The sequence below is a fragment of the Falco biarmicus genome, chromosome 1 (genome assembly GCF_023638135.1).
Source record: "Falco biarmicus isolate bFalBia1 chromosome 1, bFalBia1.pri, whole genome shotgun sequence".
Lineage (NCBI taxonomy): Eukaryota > Metazoa > Chordata > Aves > Falconiformes > Falconidae > Falco > Falco biarmicus.
This window is the reverse complement of record NC_079288.1, coordinates 28,471,183-28,488,587: the sequence shown is the minus strand read 5'-3', so window position 1 is coordinate 28,488,587 and position 17,405 is coordinate 28,471,183. Positions and strand designations below refer to the sequence as shown.

At 43.5% G+C, this 17,405-nt stretch overlaps 1 protein-coding gene across 2 annotated transcripts in view; it reads left to right on the top strand.

The window, feature by feature from the left end:
• The first annotated feature begins 1,560 nt into the window (after positions 1-1,560).
• PITPNB (phosphatidylinositol transfer protein beta) overlaps positions 1,561-17,405 on the top strand; it is a 35,937-nt gene continuing 20,092 nt past the window's right edge. For both annotated transcript variants that reach the window (XM_056338738.1, XM_056338746.1), the window contains exons 1-7: positions 1,561-1,686; positions 4,442-4,472; positions 5,327-5,472; positions 7,350-7,441; positions 7,879-7,886; positions 9,130-9,204; positions 10,389-10,472. In XM_056338738.1, the coding sequence (XP_056194713.1) occupies positions 1,667-1,686; positions 4,442-4,472; positions 5,327-5,472; positions 7,350-7,441; positions 7,879-7,886; positions 9,130-9,204; positions 10,389-10,472 (456 nt within the window). In that variant the 5' untranslated portion in view covers positions 1,561-1,666. The remainder of the gene's footprint in view (positions 1,687-4,441; positions 4,473-5,326; positions 5,473-7,349; positions 7,442-7,878; positions 7,887-9,129; positions 9,205-10,388; positions 10,473-17,405) is intronic.

The following is a 17,405-nucleotide window of genomic DNA, read 5'->3' as shown; positions in this document are numbered from 1 at the left end:
CTGCCCTGCCCCCCCTCCCCCCATTTCTCTTGCCCCCGCTCTGTTGTTTGATTGTTGTGTTAATAGAAATGTGTTGGATGAGAAGGGAGTCGACGCTTTTTCACTGTACAGTGAAAGCATGTCCCACCCCTCTGCCTCCCAGTGAGGTACCTCAGTAAAACTCATCTCCTGCCACACACACTCGTAAATTGAGTGGTGTCCACTGCCTGGTGTGGAGGGACTGGGCACCAGCACCCCCCTGAGATATGAAGGCAGTTTCTCTCCTCAAGGACTCGAGTTTCAGGTTCTTTACAGGCTCAAGGAACTTCACTGGGTATTCTGCCCTTGAGGCTATTTCAGCCAGCTTTCAGTGCCTCTGAGCCTTAGAAGCTTCTTTCGTTTTTTCACTTTTGATGAAAGTTGATGGTCTCATATCACCAGCAGGTCTGTGGGACCAGAGGGTGCAGGTGGGTCTGAGCCCAGCAACGGCTGTCTCGTCTTATGTATGTCAGCGTGTCGCTTAACTTCTGGTGGTGGTGTTACCTCTGAATGTGATACAGGATAAAATAAATTATCTCACAAGAGGGCAGCATTGGACGCAGCGATCGCGGGTCCTTGTGTTACAGCCTTTACATCAGTGAGAGCGTCTCTCCCTTTGTGGCGGCATTAGCAACTCTGTGTCTGATTTACCGTGTTTCCATTTCTGCGGCAAAAGGGGGGCAGCCCCGAGGTAAGGCCACAGCAATCCACCAGGAAAGGACTCTGCCTGCAACACACCGCGGAAAGACATTCTAGCTTCCCCCCTCCCCAAAAAAATTTAAAAAAAAAAGCAAAAAGCACCGCGCGGTCCGGCGGCGAGTCCAGCAGAGGTGCCCGGGCCGGCTGCGCAGGCGGGGGCGCGCACGGCGCCGGGGGCGCGGACAGGCCCCCCCGGGACCCTGGCTGCGGGAGGAATGACATCGATACACACCCCGGGTTGCCCCCCGCGGCCGGGCCGTTCCCCCGGCCCGGGAGCTGGCTCCGGCCGCCGCGCACCTTCGGGAGGCGCCCGCGCGGCCCCGCTCCCTGCCCGGCCTACGGCAGGCGGCGGCGAGCCGGGCCGGGCCGTGCGCGCCGGCCGCCCCGCGGGTGCGGCTCGCCACGGTCAGTAGGCGGGACCCAAGCGGGGCTCTGATTACCGGCTGCGGTTTTTCCGGGGCCGCCAGAGGCCAAGAGCAGGAGGGGTGCTGCCCGGTAAGCCGCTGCAGCCCGGACACCGGCAGCCGGAAATGCCCCGGTCCGGGCGATCGGGGGCGGCTGCTCCCGGCCAGGACCCTCCGACCGGCCCCGCCTCACGGCGCCGCGGGGCCCCGGCCCTGCCTCACGGCGGGGAGCGCCCGCCGGTGACGTCACCGCGCCAGCACGCGAGACGCGGGCGGCGCCGGGAGCGAGCCAGCCTGGCAGCGCACTCCGATTGGCTGCCTACGGGTGAGGTGGGGCGCTCGCGGGAGCTGCGCGCCCTCGGATTGGTGACGGCCGGCGCACGCGCGCCTTGCCCAGGGTGCGCTGGGGTCAGGAGCGGGGCCGCACGGCGCGGCGGGATTGGGCGCGGCGGCCTGCGGGGGCGGGGACTTCCCCGGAAGCGCGCGGTGCAGCATGGGCAGGCGGTGCCGGTGGCGCGTGCGCAGTGTGGGCCTGCGAGGGGAAGATGGTGCTGATCAAGGAATTGTGAGTCGGGGCCGGTGGCGGGGGGGCGGCCCCGGGGCACGGCCCGGTGCTGTACGGTGGGGCACGGCGCGGCGGGAGCCCTCCGCGGCTCTCCCCGCTGGGCCCGGCCGCCGCTGGGTGGGGCAGGGCCCGTTCCGGCCCGCGCCCCGCTGGGCCTCCCTGGGTTCCGCTGCGCGGGGCCCGGCAGCGCCTGGCCCGCCGCCTCGGCCGCTCCTCCTGCCGGGCGGCGCCCTGGGGGGCGCCGAGTGTCTGGCGGCCCGGCGGGGCCGCACCCATCGGGCCGGGCCGCCGTGGGGCTCGGGGGGCGGCGGGGCCGGGAGCGCTGCCGGCCGGGGCGCGGGGCCGCTGTATGTTTCCCTGCCCCGCCGTGCGCCCACGCACCGCTTCCCCCCGGGCTTCAGGCCGCGGTCGCCGCAGGGCACCGAGCGAGGGTCCGTTCGGCTTTACAGGCCCCCGAGTGTGCGGTCCCCGGCGAGGCGGTATTGCCCGGGGCGGACGGGCCGTGTCCCCGCGCGATGAATCCCGGACTCGACCCTTCGCGGCTGAGGCTCTGCTGAGCCGGCCGTGCCGACGTGTCCCAGCAGGCGCCGCAGGCAGAGCTGTGTCTGGAGAGCTGTCGGGCTGGAACCTCATTCCGCTTGGGAAGGAGCTGGAGTGGCAGTGGTGACGGCCCTGCAGCACGCTGCAGTTATCTGTCCTGGTCGTGCTGGGAGCTCCACTAAGCTCCCAGATCTTCCCCTTTGGTAGATCTTTGGTAGATCTTCCCCTGAGGTCTTCTGCCAGCCAGCCATCGACTGGTTCCTTCCTCCCTCCCACCCCTTTGGCTTTAAATTACCTCAAAGTCTAGTAATATGTAGTGTCTGCTGTAGCAGTAAAGATGATGTGTATGTTCAAAATGATGGATAGTAGCAAATGTGTGTGTTAGGTTCCAAACGGGCTTCCAAAGACACTTCAAAGATTTACCTAAACTTCAGGAGAGTAGGTGCGAATGGGCAGCACTGAGGTACCAGGGCTGTAGCTGGCAGCGTGGTGTGAGATCCAGGTGTCCCGCTCATCCTGCATTTTAGCAAAAGCTTACACCAGCCCTCACAGGAGAAGCTGTCTGTCTGTCTTGCATTTCCTGCAAGATAACGGTGGGTTGTGTGTTTATTTGTAAGGTAAGGTCTCATCAGATTCCTTTGCTACTCAGCTCTTTTGAATTATCACAATGTGTCATCGTTCTTAAGTTCAAAAAAACCTGTTCCTTACGAATTCTTCCCTTTAATCCCTTGCTTTCCCTTGTACGTTTGCTGTTTTCCTAATTATACCCCTATTTTACGTATTGTCATGTTGAAGACTAAAACTGAAGTTGCCCAAAAATCTCCTGTACTGTCTTGCAAGCCACATATGTGTCCTGTCTAGGTATTGAGTCAGCATCTGCTGGTGCCAAGACAGCTGTCTTCTGTCTGTATTGGTCTTGATAGCCAGCTTTAAAAATAGTTTAAGGACTTTTCTGTCAGGTAAAATAAGATACACTAGGGCTTCTTGTGGGAATTTTATTTTGATTGCCATTTGGCCGTTCTGTGTTTGGATGCAAGCTCTGCTTTCAGCCAGACACTTGCCAGCATTTGAGGCTGATTATGTTTTTCTCAGTTTCTCTCTGAAGGTTTCACAGTTTAAATAAAATTGTTTCAGTGAGGCATATAGTAGGCTAAAATAGAAAAATCTTTGTCCAGTCAGGGATAAAGAAGAAGTTACTTGGAAATTGCAAGACTGAGTTTGACCCGCAGGGATGATAATTTCTATCTTGTCAAGGTTGCGGCGTTTTCTGCCGGGGGTGGGGGTTGAGCAGAGCACTTTAGCTGCTGAAGTCATTTTCACAGCAGTACCTAAACAAAAGCATATCAAACTCACTGTTCACAAAGTGCAGACACAGTAGCAGGTAGCAATAGTTGAATCAGCTAACTGTAACTTTCTTCCTCTCTAGAACAGTGGGCAGGCTTAATTTATATTCATGCTTTTGGGATGATTATGTTGCAATTGAATCTTAATGGCTATAAGGTTGTCACTAAGGGAGGTAACATCACTTAAAAGCACTAGGAACAATGTTCTGTGATGTTGCTTTGCAATAATAGTGATTTACATCGTCTCTGTCCATTTTATAATGTAAGGTGAAACTGGAAAATACTGTCTGTGCAGCGTACTGTTGCTGTGAAAAATCAACTTCTGTGTCCCTGACGCTGCTTTTAACTGTACAGCGAAACAGTTTGCCTAGAATGCACTTGCTTCTGCCACCTACATGGGGTATGAGCTGTGGTTGGTTTTTAAACAATGCATAACAGCTGTAATTGCCAAAAATAATTCGTAGGCTCTGAGGGCCTATGCATTTGCCTTTTTAAATTGTATAGATGGGACTTCTTACTGTGTAACATGTGAAAAAAGCTCACACCTCAAAGTTTAAACAAATTCAGCACAATACAAAGTTATGGCAGAGCTGGAAGCAGATCCTAGATTTCCTGGCTCTTCTGTGCAGGTTCTAACATTCTTAACCCTCTTTTTTTTTTTTTTCTTTTCCTTTTGTAATGTATCTATTGTTGGTTTTTACTTGGGTTTGTTGCATTATATCCATGCAGCCTTACTGTCACAGAGCATTTCTAAAACAAAAACTGGAATTTTGGCACTTCCTTCTTGAATGTCTTTGTTACAGTTTATGTCTGTTACTTGCAGATGAAGTATAATTACTCATTTTGTTGAATTTGCTCTTTTCTTCTTTCAGCCGAGTGGTTTTACCTTGCTCAGTGCAAGAGGTATGTCCTCATCCTACCTGCTTTTCTTTCGGGGTGATGGGTGGGAGGATGTTAGTGTCTTATTTAAATCTGACTAGCCTGGATCCAAGTGGTTCCTGTGCTGTACACCCACCAGGCTGCGCAGGTAAGTTACCAGATGTGTAAGCCACCAGTGAGCAGAGTTAACCTCTTGTAGATCAGTGAATTTCAAAGGAGGCACATGCCTGCCAGCAGAGAACCTTTACTTGTGCAATTCTGCACGGCAGCAGAATTTTTCAGCTGATCAAGGCACTGAGTGACTCCAAGCCTTTTCCTAAAGGCACTGGTAGGAATCGCCTTCCAAGATCTGAAGCCTGCAATTTAAATGGCACTGAGATATGTTTAAATGATTGTCCCTCAGAAATATGTTCAGACATTCTATCGTGAAAGTGTTACACTTTTTCCCCTACAGTGTGTATTTTATGGGTCCTGTGAGAGCAGTATCTAGTTAAAAGTATGAATCTGGGGGGCTGAGTGCTGGAAATCAGTCATTTCAAAATCTGTAAATAAAAATCATATTTCTCTTATACAATTAAGAACAACATATATACTTTGCTTTTAGGATGGGAAAGATTAATAACAGCATATTTGCTATGCTGTACCAAAGTGTTGCATTAATGTGAAACAAACCGATTATAGACCTGGTACTTGTGAGCTACATATAAATTTTGCCAGTAGCTTGTCATACTTTACTAAGTATTTTTTACATGGTGTATTTTACTTTCCTGATAATTTTCTTTGTACACCTAATTTTCACTGGAAAGAGCTAATTTTTTTATACATTAAAAGTTTTGGCTAACTTTAATACAGAAATTTTACTTCTCTTAATTTTTCAGTATCAAGTTGGGCAACTTTATTCTGTGGCAGAAGCTAGCAAAAATGAAACAGGAGGTGGTGAAGGAATTCAAGTCTTAAAAAATGAGCCTTATGAAAAGGATGGCGAGAAGGGACAATATACTCACAAAATCTATCACTTAAAGAGGTGAGAAAAACTGATACGTATCATGGTCACCTGATGTTGAGTGAGAAATGTGTAAAAGTGAGGGCAGCCTTCCATTCTTTACTGTTCGGGGGTACTTGTATTTTTCTACATTCTGTAATTTGCTGAATTGTGCATGAATGTTCTGGTGAGTGGGAAAATGTGAAATACAGTGGATTTTAAATATGTGGGATAGAGTAATAGAGAACCGTGCAAAATGTCCCATTTGTTAATAGACAAATGCATCTCTAAGTAGGAATAATTTGAATTCTTAGTATATCGCCAAAATAATGGGTTAGTATCACGGATGCTTTGTAGGGTAGCCTGAAGGACAGGAATGTTGATATAGAAGGATAGAGAAAATGAGTGGTTACTGTGTTATAAAGGAAGAATGTTTTTATATGATCTGGTATTTAAGAAAGAGTTCTTATGGCCTGACTGCTCCTTAAAAACACTCTGTAAGGAATCACACAAAGTCTTGTGGTGTGGTAGGGTAGTTTTTTCTCAGAGAGAATGAGTAAGTTAAAGAATATTTTCAGAAGTTACCTGCGTTTCAGAGCAGGTAAAACCAGGGTTATTTGGAAATCTGACCAACCTGGGGTCTGAACATGTAGGGATTAACAGTGGATGTTACTCCAGGGGGCTGCAGTACTGTAAAGGTAGCCATGTCATTAGGGTTTGTAATATGTTGTCAAGTTGTGAGGATTAGTGTTCCAGATGTTTATAAATGGGGGAAAAAAGATCTAAATTAAAAGTTGAAGAACTGAATACAGTTACGGTTGGCTACCCCTGGGGGAGGCACAACGATGACGTGGGAAAAAAATACTGTACAGCAGTACTGTTCCAAAGCATCTGAGTGTTTAGTGTCTCGGCTCTGTGAAAGTAAACAGGAAGGCGAGCTCACTGCAGGGCGGTGTTGTGTGGGATTGCTGCACACAAGGTATGAATCGTAATTCCTTTTGGTTGGCTTTGGGCATGGGACTTTCAGATGTGCATGAACTGGAGGGTAGAGAGAAGTGTGGGCAGCGTGACTGGTGTGGAAGAGCTGTAAGAATTGTGTTTGCTTATTCTAGAAAAAGTCCCAGATGGGTGGGACTTAAGGTTCCTGCAACGTAAAAAAGGAATCATCAGTAGGCTTTTTTTCCTTAAATCTAAAAGAAAAAAGGACAGGAACTCACTCACCATCCTTGGAGGAAAACTGAGGATGGAACACTTACACAGATTGAACTCTGGCTGTTCCTTACACACTTCTTGCTGACTTAAAGGCACCAGTCTCAAATACTCTCCTAGGTAATACCAAATTTTCTTTGTATCGGGTTTTGTTACTTTTTTTCCAAGCATCCAGGTTTGGGCAACTGTCACAAGCCCTCTGTTGGACTACAGGGCAGTTCCAGAGCTGGTAATTCTGCTGCTCATGGTGAGCTGCAGTTTTCCTCTTCAGGCGTGGCTGGAATAGCTGAATGGCCTTCCATCTGTGTTGTGGGCCAGCCAAGTTACAGCTTGCTCACTGATCAGCCTCCAGTTTTGCTAGAGAGTTTGGAGTCAGGATCCCTGATGCAGTGCTCTCCCTCTACAATTATCTTTGCTGTTCTTGAAGAGAAAAGAAAGCACAGCTTTCATTGTTGTTGTAGTTTTTTTCCGAAAATATTTCTAGGTCACTCTGCATTATCTTGTTATTACCTTCCCCATTTTTTTTCTTTATTATTTTGTGATCAGTAACAATGTTGGAGTTTCTGCATGTTTAACTGTGGATAACTTGTACATCATTGCCTTTAAAGTGCTTAGGTAGAATGTGCCTTTCTTACTAGAGTGGAAGAAATCAGTGAGGAACTTCAGCTGGCAGAAATTTTGAAAACATTGTCAATGTTTGTTTTTCACAGTAAAGTTCCTGGTTTTGTAAGGATGATTGCTCCAGAAGGCTCCCTGGTGTTCCATGAGAAGGCTTGGAACGCATATCCCTACTGTAGAACAAGTAGGTCTCCTGCTGTGTGTTTTGCTGTCAGTGTTCAGTCAAGGGATGGTCTTACACGGTTTGGGAGAAATGATTCTCTTAAGGTCTAGAACAGAGCCAGTTTGAAAGCTCTTCATGGTCCATTAGAATAAGGTGACTGCTTTGTTTTAATACTTTCAATTCTAAGTATTGAAGTAAGTTCTAAGAGTAGGCCCTATGTCTTTTGTGTTTCTGTTCAGTATTTGAAGTATCTTATAATGAACTTCTGAGGCTAAGGCAAGCAAGTCAGAGTTTGCTGAACTCTGCTGACTTGACACACACAAATGCTCTTAGAGTAATTTTGAATTTTTCTTATGCTGTGAAGCAATCATTAGATGTGAGACTTCTCAAAAACGATTGTATCTAATAACACTTTGTTTTTCCTTTTCATTTTCTTTGCATGTGTTTTCGACGGCCAGTTGTGACAGTGAGTATTTAAATTGCTATCAGTCCTTTGTTGGTTTTTTTTTTTAAATATATTTTTTCTCTTATTACTGCTGCAGTTGACTCTGACTCTAGCAAGCTAGCTCCAACCTTTTATATATGCATATGTGCCTCGCCAGGGTTCCTGGCATAGACCTCCTTGTTACTTTATTTGTCTACACATGGCTATAATTAGAAAGAACTGTAATTTGTCAGAGAAATGCTTTCATTTTTTACATCATCTTTTTATGTCTTTACTTACCATTACAGCTGCATAATGTTTGTCCTGGTAAGATATAATGCTAAAAAAGAGAAAAACAAAAAAGCCAAATTGGAGGTTTCTATTCTCTTGAATGCAGGAAGAGCAATGAAATACAAGTAGTCCCTGACTGTCTGAGAACCTGTTTCTGTAAGGTTAGAACAGGTTAACTGAGAATCTAAATGGACCATCATAGCTGAGTGGGTTGGGTTTTTTTGTTTTTTATTTAAGTTGCATAGGAAAGAGATCATTAAGGCTGTTTCCCTGTGTATTTATTTTGGTGACCTAGGAAGCTCATAAATTTAATGTTAAATTGGTTTATCTGCTCACTTGGAAACTCGATTTAGATTGTCACTAGGTGGATGCAACATAAGCAGTAACAAATGAGTTTGTGAACTGTTAACTTGACTCATTGTGATAGCGTACACCAGTGTGCACACCTTTCTTCTGAAATTAGAAATGTTCTGTGCTAGTCTTCAGAGATGCAATTTAGAGGTAGCTGGACCTTTATGATTGAAGTTGTGCTATACAGTAGCATCTAATGTTTATAAGCTATTACCCTGCCTCTCAGAATAGTATCATTTATTAAAAATTTCATGCAAATGTATTTTAGTTGTTTTGTCATAACTGCAGTATTAATAATTTGAAAATTACTTGAACATAGAGGTAAAGAATTTCATGGTTGAGGAAGAAGGATGGTAAATGACAGTATTATTTCTATTTGTATGCACAGAGTCAGAGTTGGATTTCTCAAACATGGCCGGTTTTAATTTAGTACTTGCTGCTGCAGCTGATACTTAAGATTTAGATACTAGTTATCTCGTTTTACCTATTTCTGTATGTGGGTAAGGGGGCTATTTCTTGTATAATTTAAATAAAATGTGTTGCTAGTCAAGGCTTAGTAGGGACTAATATGTGAATACCATTTATCTAAACTTTAAGCAGAGAAGGTAATCAGCCCTATGCTTTTTGATTTTAATTCTTACAGAATGAATACATGAAAGACGATTTCTTTATAAAAATTGAGACCTGGCATAAACCAGATTTGGGGACATCGGAGAACGTGAGTTGGGATTTGTATACCGGGCATTAGTATTACTTTCACCACATAGTCATCCAGATAAAGCATTCTATACCTGATAATGGTGGATAATTACTGGATAAAGGCAAAGCCCTACCAGTGTTTAATGTAAAACAAGAAAAGCGTTATTCAGATCTTTCTAAGGTGGTCAAGCTGTCTTACCTATACAAGGTGTAAGAACAAGAGAAACTTATTTTCTATATTGAGGTCAATGCAGATACTTGATTCTCCCTCAAATCTTTAAATAGATTTTGAGTAAGTTCTTTTTAATTTCATGTTCTCTCACCTTAGGCATGCTGTGCTACTTGGGCTGACAAGTTTGTCTGAAAACAGGTTTCCCGAGGCTGTTGGAGTTTATCTGTGTACAGCTTCTGTAGAGTTATGTATTGAAGCTGCTTCTGTAAGTTTCCCAGGCTGGCCATACTCTTGCTTTCCTCCCTAGGCAGTTGGTTTGGTTGACAGGTCTCAGGAGATTTTTATTTTTTTAATCTATAGTGACAAACATATTTATAACTCATCCACAAAGGAATAATGGTCAGAGTGTTTTCAGTGCTTGGATGAACTGTAGCACTAGACGTACTACAGAGAAGATGAGTATTTCCTGGACAGCTCTGCTTGCTATAATTATAAGTTTAGGTGTGCCTAGCAGACTGCAGGTGTGAAGCTGATTACATCTTCAGACCTTTATATATCTTCATACCACACACACTTCATCTGGTCCATATTAAAGGCAGCCCTATGATTTAGGGTACCTATAGATTAGTCAGGTTATTGTAGATTAGTCAGGTTATTGAAACCTGCCATATTTGCACTTTGGAATTTGTGCAGCTTCTTTCTAGATCAAAAAGCTCGTGCAGATTACTGAATAGGTAATGTTTCTAATTAGAGCTTGATTTCATTAGCACTAATGAATGTGACAGAAGAATACAGCTTAATCTTAAATCCAGGTTTCCTGAATGCACAAGAAGTGAAGGCTTTGTGCTGGTTTAAAATTGGTTAATGAGTGAATTAAACTGTAACTGAAAGGCAGAGGACGAAAGCACAGATTTTGAGAACACTGCCTTGATAAATCCAGAAAAAAATCCACGACATGCATATGTACTGTGTAAGATGCACTACTGTGTAAGGTGGCAGCATGGAAATCATTCCTTTTTCTCTTCTTGCAGGTGCACAATTTAGATCCAAACACATGGAAGAGTGTTGAAATTGTCCATATTGACATTGCAGATAGAACTCAAGTAGAACCAGGAGTAAGTAAATGCTCTGCTATTGGGGTATGGATGTGGCATGTAGCATGCAGCTAATGACATTGATGCTTGGTGTTGATCATGTTTTACCCAACAGATAAATGAATATTGTCTTGAATAGAATTGTTCTTTCCAAAGTTTCACACTTGGTAAATGCATTTACAACTTCAGTCTACTCAATTTGACTTCTGGTTGCACAGGACACGAAGGGCAACAGACTTCTGGCACAGGTGTAGTTTTCACTTTTAACTGTAGATAAAGTAGTTGATTTGGTCAAGCAAGCATTTATGTGTGCGTCTTAGTGCGTGAGACCAGAATCGGTCATGCAGGACATCTGGGACAGAGCACAGTGGCTCTGCCAAGCTACTTCCATGCTTCTGCTGCTACTTCTGGGTTACAAATTCTTCAAATTACATTCTGTTCCTCCACACATCCTGCATTCTGGGGTTATGGCAATCTCAAGAGGATCAGTCAGGTTTTGCCATTGAAATCTAGACCTTGTTTGTTGTTTAGTTTTTTTAAACTTTTGTTCATCAGGGTAGTTCTCAAGACATGAACTGCTCATCTCTTCTGAAAGCTGTGGGATTACTTCTTCAGTTTTGTCTTTAATGATTGCTTTGGCAAGCGTAAGTGTCCTGGATACACTCAGAAGTCTGTCAATAGGAGCCTGTGGTCTTTTCCTTGAGAACTTGAAGCTTAATATCATGATAGAAGAAGCAAAAATTTTGGACAGATTTTATTAGTAAGAGTGCATGGTTACTCGGAGAATTTGTATGTTGAGCACAGGTGTAAATTTGGAAGGAGTGTCCATACCAGGTTGTGTGGAGTCTGTGTTAGCTTGCCTAGATGTGTGTTGGAAGGAGGCAGCTAGATGAAGAAGTGAGTGTGGCAAAGTTTAGTGCTGGGCATGCGCACCTTCAACTTGCCTTTTCGATAGCCCTTTGCACAGAGAAGACAGTGGTACTGTGAATGGCGATTGTATCAAATGCTACTGAAGTAAATACATGAAGGGATTTCTAGTTAAGCTTTATCTGCCATATTGAAATTTTGCTGACAGGGTTAACACTAAATATTTGTAACAGTTTCTGTTCTTTTCCCTTCTGTTATCAATATTTTGTTAACCAGCTCATAGTCGTATGTTTGGGTTGGAAGAGTTTTTCAAATATCACCTAGCTCCAGCCCCCTGCCACGGGCAAGGACACCCCCCCCCAGCCCAGGCTGCTCCCAGCCCCGTCCAGCCTGGCCTTGAGCCCAGCCAGGGATGGGGCACCCACAGCTGCCCTGGGCAGCCTGGGCCAGCGCGCCACCCTCACAGGGAAGAATTTCTTCCTAATATCTAACCTAAATCTGTTCTCAATTCAGAACTGTTGCCTCTTGTCCTGTCACTACAGACCTGGGTAAAAAGTGTTTCTCCATCTTTCTTATAAGCCCCCTGTATATTAACAGGCTGCAGTGAGGTCTCCCCAGAACTGTCACGTCTCCAGGCTGGACAACCCCACCTCTCTCAGCCTGTCCACACAGCAGAGGGGCTCCAGCCCCTGACCATCTCCGTGTCCCTTCTCTGGACCCGCTCCAACAGGTCCCTGTCTGTCTCTTGCCGGGGACCGCAGAGCTGGATGCTCTGGAGGGGGGGTCTCACCAGAGCGGAGAGGCGGAATCACGTCCCTCCACCTGCTGGCCGTGCTGATTTCGGTGCAGCCCACAGCTGGCTTTCTGGGCTGCGAGCACACGTTGCCAGCTCATGTCTGGTTTTTCATAGTGCATATGGTTAATGTGAGTAAGAAGGTAGGATATGTTGATTGTAGATGCTGGTTTCTGCAGCTTTAGAGAGCAGCTTCACCATACTTATGTGCCAGCCTTACTTCCCTGTTTTTACTGCTGTTGATTTCTACACTTCTGTATCTATTGGGATTGTTGTCTGGTTTGTTCAGTTGTAACAGCTGGACTGGTCTGTGTGTAATCATTAATTTTTGGATAGTAGGAAAATGGTATGCACTAATACCAACACCAATTTTTTTTACACAATAATTTGATTTTCTCAGTTTTGTGCAAGGAGACATTCTTTATACTATTTAATTGTTATTTTATGAAAATAAATACTTGGATATCCTGCATTGTGGGAGAGGACTCCTTTGCAGGGAACAAGGGGAAAGGCTGTGTCGTGTGAAGGAGAAAGGTTACTGCTTCATAAATTTCCATTTGCATTACCAACATTGCACTGTTGCTTAATTGATGTTAACAGATGATCTGTGGATTTACATGTGTGAAAATACATTGTATGGAGAACCTCCCTGTAAACCAAATTAAATGTGTCTTGCCTATTTTAATGCAGCGAGGAATCGTTTTGCTGCCCCTTGTTCTTTCAGACATTCCATATGACCTTAGAGCTGAACTGGCAGGTAAATGTATGTTGTGCATTCCCTATTACATGCCTGGAATTGTGGCAGACAACTACAATGCTGTCATCTGTCAGAGTGCTTGCTTGATCACAGTATGTGTAAACAAAGGGTTGTGCTTATTACTGTGTGTTGAACTTCAGTATTTATTCTGTTTGAAGTACTTTCAGTGAACAGCACTGCTCATGCTGTATGCCCTCTTGCACCATTAGATTACATGGCCTGCCTTTGATATTGCCAGTTTCCTTTGTACTGAAGACTGACAGATGGTGCTGTGCTAAAAGAAGTTGTATTTTTGGCTCAGGGCAAAGATCCATCTAACCCAGTATCCTGTTAGTGGCCAGTAGCAGATACTTGTGGAAGGATAAGAAACTTGGGAGGTATATACTGGAAGCTGCGAGGTGCATATCTCTGAAAGATCAATCTGTATTTAAAGGACTTCAGAGCTAGTGGTTTTATCTGTCCTATTGCATTCATTATCCACTTACATGCCCATGAGCACATCTAATTCATTTTTTTTAACCCATTTATACTTTTGACCTTTATGGCATCATGAATTCTGTAGAGTGTTAGATGCTATGGAGGAGAAAAATACTTCCTTTTTGCCTGACTGATTAATTAACTGGGGGGGGGGGGGGGTGGGGTGGAGGAATGTTACTTGTTTATATTTTCTGCACAATTTATTTTACAGATTTTGATCATATTTTCTTTTTCTTCCCCCACCTTCTCTTTAGCATACCTTTCCAAGCTGAGGGTCCTTATCTTTTAAGTCCATCTTCATGTAGAAGCCATTTCATGTGTAGAAGTCCTTGGAACTATTTTCAGTCCGTTATCCTCTTTTTATCTTTTTTTACATTTGACCTACAGAGTATCAAAACTAAATGGAGAGTGGTTTAATCCAGAGTCTGAAATCTCTTCTGATGTTTCTACATTCTTTCTTTTTTAGTACCATTTAACGCTATTTGTGCTTTTAGTAGATATCTTCAAATTTAAACTCACAGTGTAGCCCATCATTGCGTAGGAATACTTGGGACTAATTTTCACCATGTGATTCAGATTTTCATTTCCATTTCATCTCCCAGAAGTTGTTTTGCAAAGTCCTGATTTCATTGAACAGATGACTGTGTATTCAAACACTTACACGGACCTCAGTAACTCTTGAGTTATCTATTGGCAGATGCCCTTCCCGCTCCACTCGTTGGACCCTTTCCTAGACAGTTAAGCAGAAATTCTCTGGGACCCACTCTTGTAGTTTCTTTTGTTACGAAAATTTGCAGTTTCTGGCCTTTGTTTTCTCTCTCTTTACTGCTTATGACTCCATGAGAGAGACTTTTCATTCGTGCAGATACTTTTATGAAGTTCAGGTAATGGAACTTGAGGAATTTTTTTGGGGAAGATCAGCTACATCATAGTAACAAAATTGCCCTGATCTACTTACTTTATGTCTTCGGAGAAGGCTGCTGGTTTTGGAAAGTAAATGTCCCCTATGAAAGCATTAGCTGTTTTCTGTGTATTCTGTTAGTCCAGAGGTTCTTTTCCTACAGTTTCTTCATCTTTGTTCAGTAATATTAGAGCAGTTGCTAGTTTACTCTGAGTAGTTTCTGAAATCATGTGCGTTGTATGGCGTTTGGTTTGGTTTGATGCTTGTTGTTTGGGAATTATCATTCTTAGTGGCTGGTGGGTTTTTTGGTGTGCCCCTTTTGTTAGGGAAGAGGGATAGTCAGTGTGGCCAAAGGAAAGTTTTATTTGTACATTTATTTTCTCGGTCTCAGTTTTGCCTGGAAAAGCAACTCAAATGTACTATCTTGGGTAACAGTATGACTGAAAGAATGGAACTATCTAATTTATCAAATCCAGCAATTTTGATAAAAGTTTTCATATATTTAAGATTTATCATTTCATTCAGTCACTGAACCTTGTCCAACCCATCATAGTGTAGCAATCATGTTAGTTCCAGAACTACAGTCAGCATAAATATAAAAATAGTAAATTTCTTTAAGATACTAATGGCATGCATATGCTAATTCATGCTCATTTAAGTATGTATAGAAATAATTTGGCTGACATCTGTGGCTTTCTTTAGATATAAATTTAACCCTGCCCTCTCTTAATCATCTCCAGCATACAATCTATGTAGCTTTATGTGATTTGTATACAAAAATCACTTCCCAGGAGAATAAGACTTTCTAAAGTGTAAGCAGAAGACAACACTCAATTAACATCAGAAGAGACTACACTTTTGGAAACAATTTGTAAGAAAGTAGAGTGTAGTGAAAACAAAGAAATTGAAATCAGGTTTGTAGATATTTTTGTAAATGAAGAAATTAAATATCTTGTTCTAGGTCGTAGTGGATCTTCGTTATGTTACTTAAAACAAAGACCTAAAAATACAGTTTTATACAAATCAGTCAAATTACTTAATGCGTGCCTTAAGGGATAGGATGTCTATGTGCTGTGCGGTAAGTATTATTCCTTGCCCTACAATTTGAAGAAATATAACGGCATCTAGGATATGCTCTTCGTTTGTAGTCTGTAAAGAGTGTTAAAAGATTCTTGAGTGACAGAGCTGTTATTCTCATAGGTGGATCTCTTCCATTTTGGACCTAACTTATCATGTGATAGGCATCTAAAAAGTCCATATTACTAGTCCAGAAGCTTAGTATCATCATGCGTTTTATTGGTAACAGTCTTGGAACACCTTATCTGGGTGATAGACTTGACTATGTATTAGCAAAATGATCAAAATATACCTCTTAGTTTCTTTGAAAAAATCAAGAACATTTCTTTTTGGAGAAGCATGAGAAAACCCTCTTGTTTTAAACTTGTTTTTTGTTGGACTTCAGTTCAGCGGGGCTATTTCATTTTGGTGTCCAGGTGAGGCAGGTGTGTGGATGTATGGACCACTACTGGTGCTCAGCAGGTGGATGATAACTAGTTGACTTTGGATCACATAGTCCTATCTTTATTCAGCAGTTGTTTCTCAAGCCTTGTGAAGCTCCACTGTCACGCTGCCGTAGGTGTTTGCAGTCTAGTCTATAAAATCACCATGTGCAGAAGGATGCTACAATGGCTACAGGTCTGGAGTGGTCAGTTTTTATTGACCTGCTGCTGAGGAGAGCCCCAGTGACTTACGAGACTTGAGAGATCCAGGGGATTGTGGATCCTGTTTAAAAATACGTTAGTGGTCAGGATTCAGGCGCCAAAATTGGCAGTCTGGTGCTCAGAGTACTGCCTGAAAGTGACCCTGTGGCTGTGTCTCTGGTCACCAGGGCTCCTTGAAGTGTCAGATCCAGAAATGCATGGAAAATACTGACTGCTACAGACTTGACTTTTGCCCCAAAGTGTGTGTTCTGCTTTGCCTTGGACATTTGTATTATCAAAAAAGGCTTGTCTGAATTACTGAGTTTGAATAGATGACTGTTCAGCCTCCATCAGTACTACTTTAGAATAAAAATGCAAAGGATTGTTTGCTCATGTGATTCTTAGAGGGCCCTGGTACTTTCTCCCAATCTTCAGCCTGCTTCCAGAATCAGCCTTTCTTCATATTGGGATGTTATTTACTGGTATAGAAAGTAGAATAACCTGTACACACTTTGAATTTTGCTTAATCCCTTCACTAGTACCTCTGGCTTCTTTTACAAGTATGCGTCTAAAACTGCGCATTCCATGGAACAACCTATGTATGTATAAATAGGGCTTATTTCTAGTCAACTGGTTTTTTCCCTCCCCTGTTTTCTATCCCCTAACTAAGGCTTTTTTCATACTGTCCTGGGTGCTTGTAAATCTTCATGTCCTTCAGTCTCTTTCATGGGACCTTTGACTTCTAGGACACGGCACAACACTGCAGCATACATCTGTGCTAATGGAACAAGACTGGCTTTATTTTAAATTTGAACCTTGGCATTCTTTCAAAGGGAATTTCAGGGAGTAGTTCACCTGATAGCTGTCCTGTAGATACAGGACTCTTCAGGAGATGGGGATGACTGTAAGGTATCTGTTACTAAAAGCCATGTAGCTAAACCTACCCAAAATACTTGAATGTTTTTTTGCATATCAGTTAAGTGGACAGTAGTGCTAGTGATTTTCAGTTATGAGACTTGGGAATATGACATACTTTGATTAACCTGATCTTGATCTTTATTGTGCTGTGAACAAGTATTCACAGAGCTCTGGATCATTTTGGGGAAAAGTGCTAGTATACGTTTCCTGCCCCAGTCAACTTTGTGTTTTCTGCAAAATAACACTTAATATTATGTATGTTCTCCCTTTTAAAAAGCTAATGCCATATTGAGTTGAAAAGCCAGAAACTGTGTCCACCTGCCTAGTTGGTCTTATGGCACTCTGTGTTCAGGAAGCTTTTTTCATGAATTTACAGGCATGACATCAGACTTGTATCATTTTTATGTTCAGTTCTAAAAGTTTTCGTTCTGTCCTGTATGTATGTTTTCAAGTTTTATATTACTTGATAGAGTAAATTATGAGCTATCTGGAGTACTGTTACTACTTCTAGCAGGTCTTATAAATTAGAATTGTAAAGAAG